Source organism: Alexandromys fortis, unplaced genomic scaffold (genome assembly GCF_014885135.2).
Source record: "Alexandromys fortis isolate MF-2015 unplaced genomic scaffold, M_Fortis_MF-2015_v1.1 scaffold_72, whole genome shotgun sequence".
Taxonomy (NCBI): domain Eukaryota; kingdom Metazoa; phylum Chordata; class Mammalia; order Rodentia; family Cricetidae; genus Alexandromys; species Alexandromys fortis.
In genome coordinates this window covers 5,555,349-5,573,378 of record NW_026067969.1, presented here as the reverse complement: position 1 = coordinate 5,573,378, position 18,030 = coordinate 5,555,349, and the positions used below count along the sequence as shown (strand labels likewise).

The following is an 18,030-nucleotide window of genomic DNA, read 5'->3' as shown; positions in this document are numbered from 1 at the left end:
AATAAACTTACACGAGTATTTTGTCAGGACAGCCAAATGCCAAGGAACAGCTGTTTGAGACCCGTCTTGGTACTTGGGGAATTTTAAAATGCCTTCACTTAATTTATAAGCAGTGACATGCCACTATTTATCTATACTGGGAGCATGGAGAGACAGTGGGTGACAAGACTATGGATGAAAACATTTTCTTTTTCTTTTTCTTTTTTTCTTCCGAAGACAGGGTTTCTCAGTGGTTTTGGAGCCTGTCCTGGAACTAGCTCTTGTAGACCAGGCTGGTCTCGAACTCACAGAGATCCGCCTGCCTCTGCCTCCCGAGTACGGGGATTAAAGGCGTGCACCACCACCGCCGGCAGATGAAAACATTTTCAAACTAAAGGTCAAATGTTTTAGATTCACAGCCGTAACCACATTTCATAGGGTTGAACAATTCAATTACTTGTCTTTCTATACTTCAAAAGAAAAGGAAAGTAATATGAAAGGAATCTTGGCTTTTGCTTGCGTTTAAATCCACTGCAGCACACTGAATGTCCTGAAGGCCAGAGGACTTGGAACACTATAAAATGTACGTTGATTTTCAGGCCGGACACCAGCTGTTCTCTTTTGCAAGAAAGGCATTTTAGGGACTCACAGAAAAAAACGATCAGTTGGCTCTATGGAAAAATTCGTAAACATCACCCAAGGCAAAGGTCACAGAACAATTTATCAGTTTGGGTTTTGTTGCTTAGTCAGAGCTCAAATGTGCAGAACTGACAATACCTTCTCTCTGTGGCTTATGAGGCCAGCACATAGTGAATCTCAGATTTGCAAAGCAAGAGGAATACATCCACAGATGTGAAATGGCTTGCTTGAGAACAAACTACCAAAGAATTGGTTAGCACCCACAAAAAACTGTGTACTAGATGATTCTCAGATGAAACAAACCAACTCACAACCAGCTTAGCTACAGGTTTTAGTAGCGGACAGGATGGTAAGCAGAGCAGTAAATAGTACATAAACAAGATTTCCGGCAATCTGTTTGCTTCAACCACATTCCAGTCAAGATTGTGGCTCTGCATGTCAGCCCTCAAATTGATTAATTCAGCTTGTTAGCATAATTCTGCAGAGGTGAGCAGGTCTTAGCTTCAAGAAAGCAAGAGATTCATACTGCATTGCATCAAAACCCAGAAATGCAGAGCAGTGCTGGGCAACTTACTTCTGATGCTCCCCACATACTATCTTGCTGCTACTTACCTTTCAACCTGCAAAATTCAGATGAAAAGGGTTTAAGTGCAATATATTAAGATTCAAGATAGGAAAAGGCTATAAGCCTTAGATAATTAACAGTTTCATTTATAAGAGGGCCTGCCTTAGATTTAGCAGCTATAATCACTAGAAAAGTCTGTAATTTTTAACTCGCATTTTAGGATATCAAGATCATTTTAAGCAGTTTTTTTTTTCTTTTTTGAAAAGGGCTCAATTTTAGCAAACACTGAAACACTACACATAAAACAGAGTGTTGTTTTTGTGTCTTCTGGTTTTAAAAGAGAGGGTTTTTCTGAAGCCCTGGTTGTCCTCTAACTCAGATGCCTGCCTCTGCCTCCCAAGTGCTGGGATTAAAAGTGTGCTCCACCACACCTGGCCAGAGTGTTGGTTTTAAAGAAAGAAACTGTTATTTCCATTTGATCACAGGGATTATGACAGAGCTAAGTCAATGAAAAAGGAGACAAACTCAGGTTACAGCACTTGTCAAACTAAAAACAGTATTTATGTTTTCAGGTAATTTTTAAATATGTAAAGTAGATTATTTCCTTGGTTCTTCGGAACCAAGCAGCCATCACTTAAGATCAGCAAACATCACATGCAAACACAAGGATGGCAGTAAGAAACGAATATATTCATGCCTTAAAAGATATCAGAAAGGTAGAGAACAGCAGGCTTTGGAAATTTTAGAGTAAACATACTGACACTTCCAATCATGAAACCAGAAATCCCAACCAGACTGTCACTAACCTTTCTACCTAACAGAAAGGTCATGCGGGCAAGGGCTTCTCCTTTTTGGATCATTCAACCTTAGACATCAGTATGTCTTCACTGCAAGCCAGGCAAAAAACCCGAAAGGCAACACATTATCTGCATGCTAGTCAAATACCTGGACTCTGCGTTTACGAAACGATGACAACATGATGGAGGAATGTGGAGTCTAAAGAGGGAGGGGAAGAGCAAGATAACACTTCTAAGGGCAAGTGGGACAGAGTCACTTCAAAGTAAAGGGAACAGGTCTGTGAAAACAGGTCAACATTAACAGCAAACATTTCCCCAGTATCCAAATCCCACCAGGAATCTGAACCGCAGCAAAGAGAATCAAGGCTCCGATGTCTGGACAATTACCATGACCTGAATGTGCTGCCTTGGCCAAGTCACACGCTCTTTCAGGCCTCAGTTTGCCCAAGTATTGACTTTTTTAATTTTATTTTATATTTTGGTTTTCAAGACAAGGTTTCCTTGTGAAGCTCTGGCTGTCCTGGAACTCAGTATTTAGTCCAAGCTGGCTTCGAACTCAGAGATTCACCTGCCTCTGCCTCCCGAGGGCTGGGAATAAAGGTGTGTGCCACCATTGCCAAGCACTCAATTTTTAAGCACCTGATTTTTTGTTGTTGTTGTTTTGTTTTGTTTTGTTTTTTTCGAGACAGGGTTTCTCTGTGGCTTTGGAGCCTGTCCTGGAACTAGCTCTGTAGACCAGGCTGGTCTTGAACTCACAGAGCTCCGACTGCCTCTGCCTCCCAAGTGCTAAGCACCTGATTTTTAATACTTAGTGCTCTTTTAAAAATAAATTTGGCCTCTTCCCATCCACATTCTGATGAAAAAGGAATCTTGCAGATTTTAGAAATTTGCACAGTAAAAGTAATTAAGTAAAGGCATTAGGTCATTGTTGGTGCAGGCCCTTTACAAAACACTATTATTTAAGAATAAGCAGCATGTGCAAGAGAGATGGGCAAGGTACTGGCTCTCTGCACAGCTGTTCCACTCAGCTGGCTCTGAGATCAGCCATGCGGACCTCCGCATTCCTGGAGTCAGCCTTTGCCATCTGACATGGCATTCCTCTGTGAGGCCACAGCTGACGAGCTGCAGCAGACCAGGATGCACAGAGTGGAGGCTGCCCTCAGACCCTCGGTCTTTTGCATGTTCCAGAGAGGATGGGGGAAGCTATCCTAAGAGCCATTCCTCAATATCCGCAGAGGCCCCACCCTTTGAGGTGAAAGGAGACAAGGAAAATAATACAAAATTCTAATTCAGGGAACTAAAACCTATACTCAATAATGCTCTCCCCACTTAAACCTGTTCAGTAGATTACTTGACATCAGATTTTTCCAATTATTGGATTATTACAAAACATACAGCCAAGGCCAAATGCACCATCAGAAAATAGCTGGCTGCTGCCTGCCACAGGCCCTGCTACTTAGGAAGCTGAGGGTGAAGCTTTAAGCCTGAGCCCAGGAGTTTGAGACAACAGAGCAAAGGCCTCCTCTTTAAGAGGGCTATAAAAGCCAAGGCTGGTGCCAGCCAAGCTTGTTGGCAGAAGTATAATAAGTTCAAGACCAGCTACAACCAATTACACAGTTCCAGAAAGAGCTACATATCAAGACCTTGCCTCAAAAAGTAGGGAGTGGGAATGCATATCTACAAGTCCCTAAGCCCTGGGTTGCCCTAAGAACCGTTCCACATTTGTCTGGTACAGGGCAAGCTTTGCATTCCATCCTTTTTATCTAGGTCCCTGGATTACAGCCAACACACTTTGAGGGTCCCTTTGAGAAATTAATGGCCCAGTTACTAAAAAAGGCTTATTGTTAATTTCCTGCAGGGAACCTTAGTGGAGCACATTTTTTTTGGGGGGGGGCAACTCTGACTTCAATTTGACCTTTAAAATCTAAGCCATTTAGTATGAGTGGGATCCTTGGCTCAATAGCTCATGCGACTCACTGCTGCTGCTGCTATTCTTAAACCCTTGTTTCCTGGCTGCAAGACACCCCCACCCTGCCATCTTTGATACATTCTGTTTCACTGAAGTCCAATTGCTATGACAACGCAATTTCTTAACATATTATGAAAATGCTTCCTATTCCTTGACAGCCGTGATGATTAGCTTTTCGAAAATACCAAAGAACAAACAAATTAAAATATCTGGGGTCTATATATAAAAATCTGATTATTTGGGAAATTGAGGCAGGAAAAACCTGACTTTGAGACCAGCCTGGGCTAGTCAGGGAATTCCAAGCCAGCCTAGGCTACACAGTAAGAGCTTGGAGAGATTTTTTTTTGGGAGGGGGGAGGTCAAAAGGACTCTGTAACTGTAACAGCTAAAAATTCTGTCACCCAGCTGTAAAGACTATTCATTTAAAACTCATCGAACCTGACTTACACCGAGGTCCACTTGTTTTATATACATATGTAATTCCAGTACCTAAGAGACTTAAAATAAAATTTTTCATTGAGAAGCATTTCATCAAATTTGCAAGGACAGCTTCAGACAAAAGACTATCACTCCACACTGACACGGTGGTAAAATCTGACAAAAAAATATATTAACTTCGACTTAAAAACAAAACAAAATACAGTCTCACAATAAAAAAAATAAAATAAAAAAGCTGTGAGCTACTAAGTTATTTATTGGATTTGGATCTCCTACCAAGAGGCGCCGCATCTAACAACTGTACAGGAGCAGGTCAGCACTGGAGAGAAAAGACATTTATTACCAGGAAAGAAAAAGGAGACCTTCCTGCTGCCGGAGGGCCCGGGACCGCCGCACAGGTTGAAATTAAGGTCAGAGAGCCCTTCACTGCAAGACGCCAGCTCGCCCTCCTCCAAGGGGTGCGGGCATCCATGGTGCGGGCGCAGGGGGGCGCGGGGGCCGCTCGCGGGTGGGTGCTGCGGAGGACCACCCTCCACCACCTGCCGCGACGGGTGGGGCCGCGGGCACAGGGAGGGGCCCTCGCGCCAGCCCCAGCCCGTGACATTCCAGGTCACCGCCCGGCTCCGCCGCGCCCCGCAACCCACGCGCCACAAAGGTGGCGGCCCATGGAGCCGCCTGTGAGGCCACACGGCTCACCTGTCCGCACCGTCCCGGTGCTCGGCTGACCTCGGCCTTCCCTTCCCTCCCGCCGCCCTTTCTCACCGGCTCCCGGGGGTGAGGGGCGTGGGTCGCCGCGCTGTGGGCTGCTGAGGAAAAAGATGCGCCGCCGCGGCCTCTGCCTCACGCCTTTCGCTCCGCAGCGGATAGTGGCGGTGGCGCGCGCGCGCCGGGGCTTTTATAGGCGACCGCGCGCGCCCCCGCGGCGGCCGAGCGCGAGCTCGAGGGAAGCTCCCGAGTTGGCGACGCGAGGGGCGGGACTCGCCGCTCGGCTGCTGTGCGGAAAGGGCCGAGCGCATCCGGAAGAAGCCGTGGCAGCGGTGCGGGGTAGTGGGGGTGGGGATAAACAACCAGAGGGCGGCGGAGCTAGGGGAGCTCGGGGGCGCGCGCGCGAGGGGTGCGGGGCGCGGCGCAGAGGAGTCGCCGCCTCCGCCCGCCGCGGCGTGGGTCCTGCAATCCTGCCCCGCCCAGTCCGCCCTGCAGAGAATCTGCGCCGCGCCCCTCCGCCCCTGGGAGCCCTTCCGGGACTGCGGCGAAGGGCGGGGCGGGACCCATCGCTGCAGTCAGGATTGGGATGCTGCTGCCCTGGCCGGGAAAAAAACGCCCTGGCCGTTTCGGGTGATCTCTCCGGAATGTTGGCTCTGCCTCTCCAGTTTCTCAGGAGGAGGCTTGGCGCTGGGAGACGCGAGTCTGCCTGTTTTGTTGGGGGCTGGGGCCAAGAAAATCAGATGATTTGGGGCTCCGTGTTTGAGAAGGTGGTAGGAAAAAGAAAATCCTGATTAGGAAGAAAAAAAAGACTGGTTTGTGTTACAGGCTTTTATTTCAGGATTTGGAGAATTCCTGTTGTCAGTAGAATATGGTGCATTCGTTCTGATAAAAAAAAAGATATTAGGGTTTCTTTTCCCACAATTAATTAAACTTTGCTGTGTAGGTAACACTGTGTGCTACCTCTTTGGGCTTTTAATCTTTGCACTAATCACAAGGTAGATACTGCCTTCTCCATGTTACAAATGAGCACCCTGATGACATAGAAGCTGGCCCTTTCCCCAGGTCAGGCAGGAAGCAATCAGAACAGCTAAGGTTTGAACACAAGGAGTTGTGCGGGGGTGGGGTGGGGGTGTGCTGGACTTTTGAAAAGAAAAACAAGATTTCTGCAATTTCTGTTTTGTACAGCCCCTTTTCAGGGCCTGGCTCTAAACTGTAGGCAGGCTCCCCTCCTGTAAAAGCTCTTTCCCTTCCTCCATTTGGGTGGCAGCTCTGTGGCAACCATTGGAGTGGCACCCAGCTCATTCCTGTGTAGTCAGGCCGATTGGGAGCTCTGCAGCTCCCCCAGGCACAAGCCTCCTGGTTACCAAGCCGCCCTCCTCCTTAAATAATTACAAAGACACTGGGCATTGCTCCAGAACTTGGGTGAGGCCCAGTCCTGAGCTTCCTGTTCCTCTGCAGTTTGGCTTCTCCTGAGCCTAGGATCTGCATGGTGATGTCTAAGCTGCCCTGGCTGTGGGCATGATAGTGAAGAAAGATTCCTAGTCCTCGTCCTTGGAGTGGAGAGACAGAAAAGGCGTGGCCACACCCCAGAAGTAGCTTCACAAATTGTCAGGAAACTAGGCATTTCCTGAAATCTTTACAGAGAAAACAGGTTGGGGAGCTGCTTCCTGAACTTTTTTTTTTCTTCCAGACCGAGTTTCCCTTTGTAGCTCTGGCTGTCCTGGAACTCACTCTGTAGACTAGGCTGGCCTCAAACTCAGACATCCCCCTGCCTCTTTCTCCTAAATGCTGAGATTAAAGGTGTGTCCCTCCACAGCAGGTTCTGGGCTGCACATTTCTGAAAAACAGCTGATGGTATCCGTAGTAAGCCACCATTTCAGCTAGTAGTAGCAAATTTTAAAATCAGATATTCAGCTTTGGCTACAAAATGACTAATTCCCAAGACCTTATACTTCCATGGTAAAGGATGGGATCAGGGCTGAGGGGTCACCCTGGCCTCCAGCTGCTTCTACCAAATGCCCCACAGGTCGGAAAGCTACAGAGAGCTCTCTTCAGAGTTGGAATGATCCTTTCTCCGAGCAGAAGAATGACCAGGATAACAGTGCCTCGGGCTTCTCCTCGCCCACTCACCTGTTCTCACTTGGAACTAGAAATGAGCCACCAAAAGCCCTTCTTCATGGCTGCCACTGCTGCTTCCCTTCCTCCTGCAATCTCAGCACATGCCTCACATTTTATTCGGCGTGGGGAGAGGGAGAGGATATTCCAGATAATAACCTTGTTTTATGAGAGAACTTCAGAGGGAGAAAGAAAGCAGGCACTGCACAGCGACAGCTTGGGTTTGCGCCATGTTCTCAGTCACACCTCTCTGCCTTCTTACAAGCAGTGAATCCAAGCGAATTCTAAGCTTTCCAGGGCCCCTGGATTTAAACTCTGTAGTTTAAATCCTGATCCCTTGTTCAAAAGGTCAGTGGCTGAGGAAAACACTAATTGTTAGGTCTTTATCCATCACAGCCACGGAGAGTCACCTGTCCACTTTCTCTACCGCTACTCTGCATTCTCTGCAAAGTTCAAAAGCAAGTGCTTGCGTTATTTTTCCCCCTGTAAAGAAGCTGACAAAACGGATGTAATGACCTTCTGAAGGAGTGGAGCTGGCAAGCCAGTCACACAAATCTTCCAAACACAGAGACTGTGTGAATCTTGAGGTCATTTTATGCTACGTGAAATGAGTCAGACACAGGACCGATAATATATGGTCCTGATCTCACAACCCCGCAACTGTCAGGTCTGAGGACAGAGGATTGGTGGCCAGGGACTGCGGGGAGACAGAAATGGGGGGAAAGACCTTTGTTTCATGGCATTGTTTCCACCTCGGATGAGAAAGTTCTGGCAATCTGGGCTAAGCACTTGGACACATATTCTACTAACCGAGTTATATACTTAACATTTTTTATTACATGTATTCATGTGTGCTTACTTGTGTACCCACAGGGCATGTATGGAGGTCAGAGGACAACTTCTGGAGTTGGTTCTTCTTCTACCATGTGGATCCTGGGGATCAAACACAGGTCATCAGCTTGGTGGCAGGTACCTTTACCTGATGAGCCATACTGGAGTACTGGGATTAGTGGCATAGCTGAGTTTTTGGTGTTCAAGATAGGGTCTCATGCTGTGGTTTAGTCTGTCTTGAGTTCATGGCAATCTTCCTGCTTCAGCTTCCTGAGTCTTGTGATTGTAGAGGCGGTACCATCATGCCCAGATCTCCTGCTAATCTTAAACACATTTTTTAATAATCAGTTTCATAAATCATATCAAATCTCAAAAAACCATGTTAGCTTTCCATTGTCTAGAGAATAGCCTAATGACAGTTTTGAAAAGCTTGCATTAGTCGACTTTCCCATGGCAATATTTCTTACTGCTTTTCTCCACGCACCTGACTTTACCTACTTGAAAAGCACAATACTAGCTGGGAGTTTTGTCACTTAGTAGAATATGTGCTTCTAATAGGTGAAGCCAGGATCAATCCCCAGCACTACAGATCAACAATCATCTGCCTCAGAGGAGTCCAAATGTATACTTGCTTTTACAAACTCTTACTTTAAAAGATAGAAATGTTTTATGTGTATGAGTGCTCGCCTGCTGTATGTAGATGCCTAATGCCCTTGCAGGCCAGAAAAAGACTTTGGATCCTCTGACTGGAATTACAAACTATTGTGAACTTCCTCAAAGGTGCTGGCAACCACACCTGGGTCCTTTGCAAGAACAGCAATTGCTCTTAACTCTGAGCCATCTCTCCAGCCCCTAACCGGGTATTGTCTAATAAATAAAGCCTGGCTTTTACTAGGGACTATCAGTAAGCACTTTACAATGAATATTTTTGTAAATGCATCACATTGCTGGAGGCTTACAGCTCTTGCATGCTTTTGTAGATCCACAGGAAATCCAGTGACTGCATTAAGTATGGTAGAGCAAAGAGAATTAGTCAGGAGTGAAAAGGACGTGTGAGCAGCTCTGTGGCTTCTATCACTGGCACCTAGGGATGTCTGAACATCATTGTTACTGCGGTCATCACAGGATTCCTGATTGTGCGCGTGTGTGTATGTGTGTGCACGGGTGTGATCCCAAGGCCGACAAGAAGCCCCCAGAGTCATCCCTTTCTGTATGATGGATGTGCAGAGGATGCAGCCTACTGGAATTCTCTGCACTAAGATGATATAGGACAAAGAATGACACGACGAAAATTTGGGCACTCAGCCCAAGAAATGAGGTCATGCTGCAGTGAAAGCAGGCCGATGAGTGAGAATCTGAGCTGAAGAGAATGCAGCGTGTACATTCTGCGGAAAAGAATCTGATGTGCCTGCCTGTATGGAGCTCCAGCTATCAGCTGGCAGTCATGGTCTCTGAGGCGACACTATCAGTGGGTATCAAAAACCCAGCCTTCAATGATCTTCTTTGTTCACATTTGAGACTCCATTAGGAGAATTAGCATCGAATGACAAATGCCGAGACTGCTAATCACATCTGAAGGAAGAATATTAAATTGCTAAAAAAGGTATTCTCGCCAGGTGTGGAAGCACATCCTTTAATCCCAGCACCCGGGAGACAGAGGCAGACGGATCTCTGTGAGTTCAAGGCCAGCCTGGTCTACAGAGCAAGTTCTAGGACAGCCAGTGCTGTTACATAGATTAACTCTGTTTTGAAAAACCCAAGGGGAAAAAAAGGCATTTAGCAATCTTTCTTGTTGGACTATCTTTTTTTTAAATATTTATTTATTTATTTATTTATTTATTTATTTATTTATTATGTATACAATATTCTGTCTGTCTGCAGGCTAGAAGAGGGCACCAGACCTCATTACAGATGGTTGTGAGCTACCATGTGGTTGCCGGGAATTGAACTCAGGACCTTTGGAAGAGCAGGCAATGCTCTTAACCACTGAGTCATCTCTCCAACCCCTGGACTATCTTTTGATTGCCAGCCCCCAAATAACAACACAGAAACTTACTTTTAATAATGAACGCTTGGCCTTTAGGATTGCCCCCAACTAGCTCTTGTAACTGGAATTAACCTGTTTCTACTAATCTACGCTCTGCCAAATGGCTCGGTTACCTCTGCTCTGCAGCATATGTCCAACTTCTTCAGTCTCACTGGTCTCTCTGGTGTAAGCTGCACGCCTAGATTCCTCTTCCACATCTCTCCTGCCTAGCTATTGGCCACTTAGGTCTTTATTAAACCAACAATAGAGACAAATCTTCACACAAAGGTTTTCTTAGGCTGGTGAGATGACTCTGCTGGTAAAAGAGTTTGTCACATAAGCCTCACACTTGAGTTCAATCCCCAACCCCTGTAAACAGAGAACTGACTCCACAGTTGTTCGACGGCCTCCAAATGCATGCTGTGTTACATGAGACCACATGATCAAGCACTTATCTAAATGGCTTATTATTAATTAAAAACCAGTAGTCAGATATTGGGATAAAATAGTGATAATTAAGAAAACTGTGGAGGGACAACCAGATGACTCTCTCTCCACACTTCCCAGATCAAAAGGGCCCACAAATCTTTCTAAGCCCCTCCCTACTCTTTCCTGTGCCTCTTTATCATATCCTGGGTCCTCCAAAATCTCTCTGGGTAATTCTGGTCAGCTAGTAATTGATTCTACCCCCTGATTAACAGTCTCAGAGTGTCACAGTGAGATAGACTAGCAGGTCCCTTCCCATTTATCTACATAAAAAGAAAAGGTTTTAACTCTAACACAATAAAACTATATACAAGAACAATTATCAGGCATTGTCTGAATAAAAAGGAAAGGTTTTAATTCGAACACAGTAAAACCATATACACTTAGAACAATTATCAGGCAAGAATTATATTTACAATGCAAAGTCCACTTATTTTTTTTTTTTTTCAAGACAGGGTTTCTCCATGAAACAGTCCTGGCTAGGCTGGAACTCACTTTGTAGACCAGGTAGCCTCAAACTCAGAGATTTTCTAGCCTCTGCCTCCTGAGTGCTGGGATTAAAGGTGAGTGCCATCATCACCTGGCCTACTCCATTTGTATTTAACAAAGTCAGAGAAATTACTCTATTATCATATCTTTTTTTTTTAAGATTTATTTATTTATTTATTTTAGTATGTATACAGTGATCAGCCTCCATGTATGCCCGCAGGCCAGAAGAGGGCACCAGCTCTCATTACAGGTGGTTGTGAGCCACCATGTGGTTGCTGGGAATTGAACTCAGGACCTCCGGAAGAGCAGTCAGTGCTCTTAACCTCTGAGCCATCTCTCCAGCCCCCTATTATCATATCTTGATGAGTCCGAAGGTTATACCTAACCCACTTTCTACCATAACTTGTATTACCAGCCTAAAAAAATCATTTTAGACCTTAAAACATTTTCTTAAACAACTTAAGCTTTTATGTCTCTCAACTTTATAAACTTTACATCTCTTTTATAAGTTTCTTTTCTGAATTTGGTAACAAAGGAAACAGTATAACTATCTATTCTTCAACCCCACTGGAGACCTGAGAAGGATAAACTAATACCAGAGTAAACAAAGCAAACAACTTCCAAAACTACAGAAAGGACAGAAACATCCTGGCTGCCTGAACAGCCACCCAAGGTTCCTCTGCAACACTGGGGCATCCATCTTTGGCCTACAGGCCTGTCTAGAATATCTGACATACTTTTCTGTGAAGCGGGAATTTTGAAGGACTATCTTACTTTGTCTTGACAAAGCTCGGCAGCTGCCTTTTGTGTCCTGCTTGTTCAGTTTGGACAGCATACTATCAGCAGTGGAGGCTAGGGCAGTTTCTTGTCCAAGGACTAACTTTGCAACAAACGAAAGCAAACTCTATATGGAGGTTCTTTGGTGTCTATCATTTTCTCTGAAGTAGATTGGTGCTCCTAGGAACAGATGTATATCACTGTCATGAAGAGCTTTATGTTATAAAACATCTTAAATGCCATATTCTGTAGGTCTCTTAAGTGTTTGAAGAGCACAAAAAATGTATCTGTTTGGCCTTGAAAACATATCTAATATGACTACAAGACTAGTCTGATTCTTAGAGATGACTAACTATTAAACCTGCATTTAATGATCCTAAATAGTTTATAATAATAGCTCCCAAGGACTAGTACTTTTTTACTTTTTCTTGGTTTTTCAAGACAGGATTTTACTATTTAGCTCTGGCTGTCCTGAGACTCGTACTATAGACCAAGCTGTCCTTGAACTCACTGAAATCCACCTGCCTCTGCCTCCCAAGTGCTGGGTCACTGCCACATTGCTTTATATTACATTTTTGATATAACGAAAATGAATGAAGTCCAGTCTCCTGTTCAAGTGTACATTCTGTTCTGTTACATTAGTGAACTTAATATTCTTACTTCTCTTCCTGGGAAGGGGCACTGCAGCTGGAGCCCAAGGTCTCCGGCATGCTAGGTAAATGCTATAGTCTCAACCCCCCACATCTCTTGCTAGATCAAAGTCAGTTATTGAAACATCATTTTTTTTAAAAAAGGAATGATATAAAACCAGGTTTTCCAAGATGAAGAGGAAGAAACACATATTCCATACCTAGACCTGCACAAAGTCATGCCCATAGGATTTACATATACTGCTCATTTGCAAGACACAGATAATATTGAGACAACCACATAATAGCAGAGGATTTTTAAAAATTCAAACTTTATTACCTTTTTGGGCACTGCAGTAAACAACTGAAATCTTAGGCCATTCAAGAGAACCAACAGATACCCACCACACAAGGCCCTATGCCTGCTGGACTAGATTTGATCTGTGGCTCTGCCTCTGCAGTACACAAAGAGAGTCAATCTATTCATAAAACAAATACCAGCTTCCACCTGAGATAGTCAGCTCCTCCTAATGACCAATGCATTCACTGCTGATGAACTTCAGCTTATACCTAATGCTGTAAATCATATCTCAGTCAATCTTAGTTTTTGTCAGAAAAACAACAAAAAGGTACTGAATCTAGTACAGCATCCCCAGCTATCCAGGGACCAAATTCCAGATCAAGAAGACAGAGAGTGCTCTATAGTTCCACGTTCCTAGTCTTGATCCACATACCAACTACCTTGACGCACTCTGGCGTTCAGTCCATGCCTACACCACACATGTCCTCTGAATATACAAGTAGTTTACAAGCCATAAAGTATAAAGTGCTTTACCTCATACTAAGACTGCATAGAAGAGATTGGCCTCAAACATCACATGATACTTTAAAGGGAATCTTAGGAGATTTACTCTTTTGAGTGTGTGTATGGAAAGTGATGGGGCTGAGGGTGAAAGTGAAAATGGTGGACTTGCTCCAGGTCAGAGGAAAACACAAAGTCTCACCAACTTTCGGAAAGATCCTGGAGACAAAGGATGCATCCCAGTGCTAAGTGCCTCTTCTGACTCTTCTCATAGCTTGTTGTCTGTCCTGATACCTACAGGAACTACCAAATCTGACAAGAGACTGGCAAAAGGTTGTAAACTATGAAAACCATAGTCGCATGGTACAAATGTATACATAAGAACACACTGATGAAGTTCTAAATCTGACATGATTTCTTCCACACGCGCTGTCTCAGTTCTTTATTGTTCCCCTCCTGCAAACTGATGTGATGACTGATGACGGAGGACATCAGGATCGCCAGAAGGAGGAAGTCAGAAAGCCTTTGGGGACAGGAATCTCCCTGCGTTGCAGACATTTCTGGATATGAAAGATGAAGAAAACAGGATGAATTTCTGAAAAAACTGCCTCTAGTGTTAACAGTGGGGAGACACTGAGGGACAAGACCCAGACCAGAGAAAGAGAAGACAAAAGTCTAATGGATCTGTGGAAACCTAAGACAAATGTAGAGTTGTTTTTATGCCTGCCTACCCGTTTCCCCATAGCATGGCCCCATCTGTCCATCACTATTTTATAGGTTCCTAGAAGCTGGTGGTCAGTGGGCTACTTTGACAGAACTACTACAGAGCTCTAGATGACCTGTTAAGATGAATGTCTTGGTACTTGGAAATGGAGGAAAAATCCAAGCAAAAGTACAGTATGGTCTCGGGGCGAAGGAGCCACACTCATAGTTCCCTTCACCCGAGACTGACAGAAGAACCTTGGGTAACAAGCCAAACAGTTTGTAAGAGATTTGTTACACACACCTTACCATCTAATACTCTTTCAGGACAGCTACCTGATGGGCAGAGTGGAGAACGTATACAGGGGTGAAATGGCATACTGTGGTCTAAAATGCAAGGGGAATTATGAACAAAAAGCAGAGTGTGGGAAAACAGAAGAGACGGCTATCAGGTCTGGAGACCCAAGACTACAGGACCCAAGTGCATCTCAGGCTACAGTTTAGGGAATGTTGGAAGGGAGCCTCTTACCTCCAAGAACTGCTTTAGACGTATGAAAGAACCCATCTGTCCTGAGCTTGTGATGGCTTCAATTCTGTAGGGAAAGGGAGGGAGAAAAAGAGAGAGAGAGATGTGATTTAAGTGAGGACTAGATGCACTGACTCTTCTAAAGAATGCTGGCTGTGCTGGGCAATGGCGTTGCACATCTTTAATCTCAGCACTCAGGAGGCAGAGGCAGGCAGATCTCTGTGAGTTCGAGGCCAGCCTGGTCTCTAGAATGAGTTCCAGGACAACCAAAGATACAGAGAAAGCCTGTCTCAAAAGAACAAAATGAAACAACAAAAAAAGAACGCTGGCTGCTCTTTCAAGTGGTCCTTGCTGGTCTTCCAAATGGACAAAGGAGAGGGACACACTGCTCTTTTCTGAGGTCTTTGTGACCAGATAGGATGAGTGCCACCAAAGCATTCCCCCTGCCTGAAATCCCCGTGAATTTGGAAGAGCACTTCAGGGTGAAAGGGTGCAAAGCAATACCACAGTCAGGGAATCTGGCTTAATGATGGACTCAACTTCATGGCTCAATTCATGACTACTTGTAATCACAAGTATTAGAAACAACACATAAACACACCAGAGCCAGGCATGGTCACGTACACTAATCTTTAGCACACAGGAGGCAGAAGTAGTAGGAATTCAGTGCCACCTTTGGCTACATAGTACGATCCAAGTTCAGCCTGGGCTGGAGAGATGGCTCAGTTAGTAAAGTGCATGCTGCATAAGCATGAAGAGTTGAGTTCCATCCTCAGAACACACGGGAAAACAAGAGATCGGGGTATGCACTAGTAAATCCTAGAGCTTGGGGACAGCAACAAAAGAATGCCTGATGGGCGGTGGTGGCGCACGCCTTTAATCCCAGCACTCGGGGAGGCAGAGGCAGGAGGATCTCTGTGAGTTCGAGGCCAGCCTGGTCTACAAAGGGAGTTCCAGGACAGGCTCCAAAGCTACAGAGAAACCCTGTCTCGAAAAACCAAAAAAAAAAAAAAAAAAAAAGAATGCCTGAGGCCTGGTGCCCAGCATTTCCAGACAGTTCTAGCTTCATGAGAGATACTGGTTCAGCAACACCTCTGAGTTACATGTGCATGTGCACACACAACTCCCCCCACATACACCTGGGCACAGAGCTCAAGCCTATAATCTCAGGATTTGTGAGACTGAGGCAGAAGACTGCTGAGGTCCAGGGCATCCTGGCCTACAGAGTGAGATCTTGTTCCAACTCCTCCTCAAAAATCAGCCAGTATCATCTCAGTGGTACAAGAGTACATGTATCTCATGGTTTGAATGGAGCCTAGAATGTGCTAGATAAGTGCCCTACCACCCACAGCCAACATCAAATACCTTATTTCAACATCTTCCTAGTTTATACCTTTCCTTAACAAATGATATTTAAAAGGTGTTTTCATTGAAGTTCATAACCATTTACTCAAACATTAAGGAGAAGAAGTCGGAGGGATGGCACAGTGGTTAAGAGTACCTACTGGTTTTGCAGAGTACCTGAGTTTAATTCCCAGCACCCATGAAGAGCACCTGACAACTCCAGCTCTGGGGGCTCCAATACCTCTGGCCTCTAAAGGCACATGCATACATTATGTGTGTGTTTGGGAACATTCTCAGGTGCAAATATACACAGTTAAAAAGAAATTTCTTAAAAAAATCAAAGTGAAGGATGAGTAGAAAGATTTCCCCTTTTTTTATTGTTTTTGTTTTTGTTTCTGTTTTTTCGAGACAGGGTTTCTCTGTAGCTTTTGGTGCCTGTCCTGGAACTAGCTCTTGTAGACTCCCCCTTTTTTCAAGACAGGGTTTCTTTGTTTAGCCTTGACTATCCTAGAACTAGCTCTGTAAGACCAGGGTGGCCTGAACTCTATTGCCTTGAACTCTACCTGCCTCTGCCTCCTGAGTGCTGGGATTAAAGGTGTGAGTCATGACTGCCCAACAATGTTATTTTTAAACAGATCTGTGTCCACATCATGAGGACCAAACCCAGGCCCTTGCTCATGCTCGGCACCTGCTCAACCACTGACCCTTGTTCATTTTTTACTTAAGTCAAAAATACCACAAACTTGGGAGGCAAGATGGCTTGGGGTGTGTGTGTGTTAAAGTTCTTGATACCAAGCCTGACTTACCTGAGTTTGATCCCAGGAACCCATAAGGTGAAAGAAAAAACCTAGGTTCCCATATGCTGTCCTAACTTCCAAGTGTACACTGTGGCATGCACAAACCCCACCCCAGCTCCACCAATAAACAAAACAAAAAACAAAAACAAATACAACTTTAAAATAAACCATGCACAAGATCCACAGCCAACAGTAGACAGAAAGCCAGCCAGGCTGGAGGTCTCCACTGGGTCCCTTCTCTCAGAGCTTGACCAACTCCACAGGAGAGAGAAAGAAAGAGGTGGAACTGTGGGAGCCAGAGGTTGAAGACAACAGTAGAGCATGGCCTGTGCGATCAACTAAGCAGGGCTCACCGGGCTCACAGGGACTGATTGACAACTGTGCAGCCTGCATGGGTCTATAATAGGTCCTCTGCATAAATATGTTATGGTTGTTGACTTGGGGTTTTGGGAGGACTCCTGACAGTGGGACTGGGGGTGTCTGACTCTTTTGCCTGCTCTTGGGATCCCTTTTCACCTACTGGGTTGCCTTGAACAGCTTTGATGTGAGGGTTTGTGCCTGGTCTTACCATACCTTATTGTGATGTGTTTGGTTGATGTCCTACAGGAAGGCCTGTTCTTTTCTGGGAGAAGCAGGGAGTAGGGGAGTGGATTTGGGGGAGGGGTGGAGGTGGGACCCGTGAGGATTGGATAGAGGGGAAACTGCAGTCAGGATATATTGTATGAGAGAAGAATAAATAAAAGGGTTTTTTGTTTTGTTTTGTTTTTTGTTTTTTAAAAAAAAAAGCCGAGACAGAGTTAGTAAGAGCTGGGGACAGTCTAAACTACAAAGACTCTCAAAACAAAAGAACAAGACAGAACGAAAAATAAAAACTCAGCCAAGAAACACACACAAACACTGCACTAGCACTGAGTAATGGCTTCAGTGTTACCTACTAACTCCTCAGTGGTTTGCTTAACAAGCCTATACCTGGGAAAGTAATCCTCTTTGATGAGAAGAATCATCTTCCAGAACTGGACCTGGTACTGCTTCATGAGGGCATTCCCACACACCTAGAGGGAAAGTAAGAACCGTGAGCACAAAGAACAAAAATCAACTCATCAGAGAAGCACAATCACTCCTTTTCCTATCAGTCCTTCAAACATCTCAGCCACGGCATCACTTAGCTAACCAAGGAACTAAGGAATAGGTGGAAAAGACCCAACTTTCTTTTTTCTTTTCTTTTGTTGTTGTTGTTGTTTTCGAGACAGGGTTTCTCTGTAGCTTTGGAGCCTGTCCTGGAACTAGCTCTTGTAGCCCAGGTTGGCCTCGAACTCATAAAGATCAGCCTGCCTCTGCCTCCAGAGTGCTGGGATTAAAGGCGTGTGCCACCATCGCTTGGCAAGACCCAACTTTTTTTTTTTTTTTTTTTTTT

At 45.0% G+C, this 18,030-nt stretch overlaps 2 protein-coding genes across 5 annotated transcripts in view; both read right to left on the bottom strand.

Moving 5' to 3' along the window:
* The window catches only part of Sptan1 (spectrin alpha, non-erythrocytic 1), a 71,144-nt gene extending 65,786 nt beyond the window's left edge, over nucleotides 1-5,358 (bottom strand). The window contains exon 1 of the mRNA XM_050155335.1: nucleotides 5,150-5,358. The gene's annotated coding sequence lies outside the window, so the exon portion shown is untranslated. The remainder of the gene's footprint in view (nucleotides 1-5,149) is intronic.
* Nucleotides 5,359-8,081: 2,723 nt separating this feature from the next.
* Nucleotides 8,082-18,030, bottom strand: part of Gle1 (GLE1 RNA export mediator) — a 57,954-nt gene continuing 48,005 nt past the window's right edge. Inside the window, exons 14-16 of one of the 4 annotated variants that reach the window (XM_050155338.1) lie at nucleotides 17,586-17,668; nucleotides 14,479-14,542; nucleotides 8,082-8,361 (exon numbers count right to left, since the gene is read on the bottom strand). In XM_050155338.1, coding sequence (XP_050011295.1) covers nucleotides 8,266-8,361; nucleotides 14,479-14,542; nucleotides 17,586-17,668 — 243 coding nt within the window. In that variant the 3' untranslated portion in view covers nucleotides 8,082-8,265. Of the gene's footprint in view, nucleotides 8,362-12,758; nucleotides 13,808-14,478; nucleotides 14,543-17,585; nucleotides 17,669-18,030 lie in introns of those variants that run through there. The other 3 variants (XM_050155336.1, XM_050155337.1, XM_050155340.1) reach the window with 3 other exon arrangements.